Source organism: Corticium candelabrum, chromosome 3, assembly GCF_963422355.1.
Source record: "Corticium candelabrum chromosome 3, ooCorCand1.1, whole genome shotgun sequence".
In the NCBI taxonomy this organism is placed as follows: domain Eukaryota; kingdom Metazoa; phylum Porifera; class Homoscleromorpha; order Homosclerophorida; family Plakinidae; genus Corticium; species Corticium candelabrum.
The window spans coordinates 2,732,713-2,738,790 of record NC_085087.1 but is presented as its reverse complement, the minus strand read 5'-3'; the positions used below and the strand labels follow the sequence as shown (position 1 = coordinate 2,738,790).

General features: G+C 38.9%; 1 protein-coding gene across 1 annotated transcript; it reads right to left on the bottom strand.

Annotated features, from left to right (window-relative positions):
• Positions 1–2,227: 2,227 nt before the first annotated feature.
• Positions 2,228–6,043, bottom strand: LOC134177303 (uncharacterized). The gene is made up of 7 exons (XM_062644080.1): positions 5,896–6,043; positions 5,775–5,805; positions 5,631–5,714; positions 3,646–3,747; positions 3,384–3,574; positions 2,972–3,319; positions 2,228–2,640 (listed from the first exon to the last, which is right to left on the bottom strand). The coding sequence occupies exons 1-7, from the start codon at positions 5,974–5,976 to the stop codon at positions 2,413–2,415; spliced, it is 1,065 nt and encodes a 354-aa protein (XP_062500064.1). The 5' UTR covers positions 5,977–6,043; the 3' UTR covers positions 2,228–2,412.
• Positions 6,044–6,078: the final 35 nt, after the last annotated feature.

Below are 6,078 nucleotides of genomic sequence, written 5' to 3'. Positions count from 1 at the left end.
TTGCTGTGGTCAACCCTAAATACCCACACGTTTCTGACTCTCTGGTGCAGTAAATACACCATGAAAGTGCCTATGCACGTGTGTGTGTGTGTGTGTGTGTGGGCGCGCGTGCGCACACACACACACACACACACACACACACGCACATACGCACACACACACTCGGTGGAGCGAATGGTTGACACGACCAAACTCTCTCTCTCACACACACACACACACACACACACACACACACACACACACACGCACACACACACACACCACACACCTTGACCCTTGAATCTTGAATCCGCCCATTGTAAGTGATAGCGATGTCCCTGAGTATAGAGCTCTGGGCAAATGACTAGAGCATTTCATAAAATCATCACAGGATTGGCTGTGTCCGGTCAGATATCCGTTTCTAAGAAAAAATGCCACAGGGACAAAGATGGTCATTGCTTCTGTTGTTGGCCACACAATCATTGGACCTCTTACGTTAACTTCTAGTTACTTTATTGCAGAATGTGTGCCACTGAGATCTATCTTGTGCTATACCAATTATTCACAATTCCAGTGGCCCACAGAGCAGATGTTTCTTTCCATCATGCCACTTCTTCTTTGTCTCAAGGCATGGCTCTTCTAGCTCTCCAAATTACCAACAATAACATCTTTGGTAGTCTTTCTCGTTCCATTCTGGCCATTTTAGACAATACTCCATCACTAAGTCCGCACTGTGACTCTTTCATATACCAAACTCACATGCAAGTTAATTGTTTAGGAGTAATTCTATCTTTCCTTTTTGTATTTTGTCACCCCTAATATAGTTCTTATGCATCGATTATGAAAGGAACTGCTTCATGCATAAGGCTTTAATAATTCATGCATGTCCACACTTCAATGGCAAATAAAAGAAATTAAGTCAAAAATCATAAAAGAATTCCAATCAAAACAAATCGAACAGAAAAAGGAATTCTAGAAGACTCAAACATCTCTACTCCAACTCACAAGACCACAGAGCGGTATAGACAGCCTTCTTAGTAGTCACTGATAAGTTAAGAGTTCTGAAAGATACTGTATTGGTTACCTCAAACATCCAAATGCTCTACAACTTTAGAAATTCGACTTTCTACATCCACTGTTACTCCTCCATCATTCACTATGATGCTTTCATGGTAGGGGAAACTGTTTCTATAGTAGAGCCACCTTCTATTGGCATTGGTGCATTGTCATCTTAAAGTACGAATTTGCGCGCATGCGCACGCACACACACACTAATTATTTTATCAATATGGTACTAAGTCATTGGAAACGAGAATGTTCTAAAGTAGTTAAAGTCACTTGATTCCATGTCTATTGTGTGGCTGGCTGGGTGGCTATGTTCTCAAAATGTGACACGATTCTGGTGCTGTCAATACCTATATACATATACGTATAGTCAATGACTCGTGAATGTACGTGTATGAATGGCCAAACACGAATGTATGTGCAACTCGGTAGTAGTTTTCCCGTTCTTTGATCTATTAGAAGTATATGCAAGTATATATACATTGCCTATAACAACATACATCTTGCAAATTTCCCGTTAACTTAATTAATTGACGTGTAGGTTTGTTTTGTTAAACTTACAGGTTCTAGCTTTTAGTATACAAGAATGTACATCATCCTCGTCAATCATCCCGAAAGCCGGTCAGAGCAGTTCTCACTTAGTCTCACGTAGTCAGACTTCCCACGTCATAATAAGTAAGGAAGTAAGTCAAAACCATCTAAGAAAACAAGATAGGCCAGGGCAGCTCAACAGACACTGAAGCAGTGTCAAGTCGTCATGACAACTATTTAAAGTAAGAAGCGTGATGATTCTTGAGACCAATCTCTCAAAAAATGTGGACAACAACTTGCACCGCTGAGGCCTAGCTCTTGCTGCAGACAGCGAAACTGTCGCAGTCGAGAAGGGTCACTGCAAGTGCAAGCTATAGCCTCTTGCAAACTCGTCTCATGTAACCCACTCGTGCCACCTTATTTATTGCTCTAGTTGGAGTATGAAAAAGCAAAAACAGATAGTTGTAATTATATAAGATCTTTGTCTTTAGGCTGCAGCGGTCAGTTTCTTTTTTTGTTGGTGAAATTGAGCAATAAACTATTAATATCTTAAATGTATGAGCGTGTTGCTAACCGATAACTTAATTACTACTGTCTCTGCGGGATGAGGTGGCATAGGTAGTTTACTACTTGATAACATCAATTGACAGGATGAGCACTCGTTACTATATTTCACTTTCCTTTTTAACTGACACTAAAAGCTTGCATAGGTATGTGTCAATGAGAGCAAGCATACTAAATTGGAAATGTACGTATACATTATTGTAGCTAGCAGTTACTACAAAGCTGTAACTGACTATCTAAACGTTCACAAACTGTGTGTAGTGTATAATTGTTTCAACGTGCCATGATGTAGCCAATTGCTCTGATGTTTAGAGCACCGTTGTCCGGGGAAATTGTAACATAGTTTCCAGCACTATTTCGGGCTGATTTGTACCTTGTTCCAAAACCAAAGAAAGAGTCCGGCGACTGACAGTTGTTCTCTTGGTTAGCAATAAATCCCAATCGAGCTAGTGAATGATTCAAGACGTTGTTACTGTTACTACTCTTTGCATTGAATCCTTCCTAGAAACAAGACGCAAGTGTCAAACGTGGTACATACTTCAGGCATGGTTTTAGTTTTATTCTATTTATTAATTAAATTATAAGTATTAACACATTATGTTGCAATCTATTTGTATCATAACATATCATTTACTACCGCGATACTGTGTATGCAGACACTCGAGACCCTTGCGAGCAAGAAGTATCTAGAATTATATATCGGACTTGAGAGCTATAGGTGTTGTTTATCATAACGTCATGCACAAGATAGTGTGATACCATGACGTCATGAACAAGATAGTGTGATAACGGGCAGTTATGTTTGACTTGATCAACCGATGGTAATGCTCACCCTGTTACAATTTCTTTGAAGTGACGACCTTGGCAGCAAACTTCTCCACTTGGTTTCACCAATACTTGTGTTCCTGTACTGTCCATCAGCAATAAGGCTGTAGAGAGATGATGCGGTATATCTGAAAGTGATCCATTTGGTTGTCCCATCTACTTTCATTCCCAGACGAAGTTCAGTAAATGGTAGAGTCCAATAAGAAGCCAATTTTGTTTCTTTGTCATCCAAGTCCAGGTTATTTAATTGAAACGTCTCCTTGTTTGACCACAACTGGTTGTTGTAGTCAAACGTTTGCTTATTCCCATCTATTTTCATGATCAATGTCCAACCTTCTCTCGCATCACAGAATGTCTGTTGTAGACAGAATGTCTGTGTAAACTCTTAAAGCAATTACAATTATTGAATTATTTTTAACCTGGAATGGTGGGTGGACGGCAGTTGGTTTAATCCAATATTGTCCATTGTAGGAAATTGATTTGTACGTACTTGCTACTTGCTGACATGATACTGCTGGCAGCAGATGTGATGTACCAATTGTTAAAACTAGAGTTAACCATTTGGTGCCGTCACAGTACTCTATCACTTGTTGGTTATATCGCATCATCCCTGTTCAAAACAAAAAAATTATTTGACATGTTATTGTTTATTGTTTACGCCATGTTTCTAGGGTGGTTTACCTGTTACGTCTCTAAAGCACAAATTTAGATTAAGACGCCCTGGCGATCCTCTTTGTCCAGCCAATCCGATTCTTCCTTGCTCGCCTTTTGCGCCATTATCACCTACAATATAGATAACAGTGCTTAGTTAAAAATTACTTTAAATGCACTTGTAGTAAATAGTGCGAGTTGTTCAATGATTGAACTTTAAGAAAGGAAAAGAGATCTAATTTCTACTGTGAACACGTCATATACATGTTATCATTAATTTTGTAGGGTTGACTAATAATAGTCTAGATATGAAATTAGAGAGACCATAAAGCAGTGTAGATTAATTGTTGCTAATTTATTACACATGCTGAACTACATGTCTATTTGAGCAACGTAGTCATATAGTTTATAACGTTGTATATGCAAGCATCCCATTGACAGGACTTCTTACCAACGCTTCTCCATGTTTGCGTGATGCCATTTACTGAATCAGCTCTCTTGAGAGGCCGTTTAGTACAATATATATGTACAATCATAGATCGTTACTAATTGAATCATGCAACTTTATGTTCCAGAACGCGCGCCATATGGTTCTTGGTTTCCTAACTCTATTCAAATAGTACCTTATTAGTATGCTTGCATTTGATCGAGAGGAGCGCAATGATATCTGCATGCGGAGCTAAGCAGCTGTATACATATCTAGTGTCTAGCTCACTCTCACTTAATTTTATTGCAGTATCTGACAGAATGTCAGTATTCAGTGTGCCACACAAAATAATTGACAGTTTCGTATAAAATTGTAACTGTGGTTGCAAGTTTAATATGATAATTAATAATTTATCTGAGGCAATACGAAGCTATGTGTTTAATAACAAAATCAGAGTGAAACCTAATGGTCGGTCATCGGTCACTGACTGACCAACTGATTTTTATGACCAAACACAATTTTGCTCTGACTGGACATATATCTACATGATTGGTCAAGGTGTAATAGTTTTTGCATGGATGGTAGGGAATCAATGAGCAACACAAAATCCACACAACACTGAGATCTAAAGAGCTGATGACCTCCAGATGTGTGAGTGCAAAATGACATCCTAGAGCAATACTGGTATCATAGTTATTGCCATAAGCACCATTTATTGCACTAGGCGCATAGTAGATAATAGGAAAAACGATGAGAGGGCCACGTGCCAGTAGCTAAATTGTTTGTTGAACAACAACATGCGCTTGATTAGCTTGCTCATCTCTTGATCAATTCATGGTACTACTTTACAGGTCTTGCTTAAGTTAGCTAAAATTTAGTAAAATTTAATAAAATTTTAGTTACAATGAATTGTAACCACCAAGACAACCACCCGTTGTCAACAATGCAACAAAACAACAGCAAACAAGCCAAATTTATGTTTTGATTCTGATAGCAAATAAATATAGAAATCAAATAAAAATGAATACCTAAAATATAGAATGTCAGGTCCACCTTCTTGCTAGACCATGATGTCCGACCAAAACTTTTGCTTAATTTATATTCCACTCTGAAAATAGATTTGGATTTCTATACTGTATGATACAATTTTTCTAAAATTTAATTAAATAGAATAAAGTGGTCCTACGTTAATTGAAACTTGCATGGTTCTCTAGACTGGTGCTTGATTAATAGCTATAGAAACGATTGCCACATTAAAATTTATTTTGAATTTAGATGTAATGATATGACCCTATATTACAACTTGCATGGCTCTCTGGACTGGTGCATAATAATATTATCTAAAAAATGATCACAGCTTCCAAAAATTTGATGTATCCTCGTACACCAGACCCTCTTGCGTCGTCGTGGGGTTCACGTATAACAAGGCATTGCAGATTTACGGAAACTGGGCACGACGGCGAGAGAGGGTCTGGTACGAGGCTAGCTCTGGGAGCTGGTGCATTACAGCTAAAGCGAGAGCATCATCAAATAGTGTACACACGCTATATTCTACTAGATTAATAAATCATTGTAACTACTATTATACCTTTGTCACCTTTCTGCCCTTCCTCTCCGGGAACGCCAGGACCGCCAGGAACACCGGGAGCACCGTGAATGTCTGATATTGTTACTGCAGAAATTCAAATAGAAATCGTATGTCTTTCGCAGATCTGCGATACCTAGTACGTACGTGAGCAGCAGCCCTTGCAGCCATTGATTTCCTACAATAATTACGACAAAACTGATCAAGACAACCATTACTACTGCGAGTTACATTATAATTGATCTGAAAATTAAATTTTGGTAATTACCGTGTCGTATGCGTCCGTTTGAGCAGTAGCCGTTGACATCAGTGGTAGGAGCACGAAGAGTGGCAATCGCTGCATCGTCATCGAAGAGAACAGGAAAGCGTCTGCGTGAGCAAGTACCGGCTAGTGCCTGCTCGTACTCTAGCCGTCTGCTTTTATAGGTAAACAAACAACGGAACCTAGGAT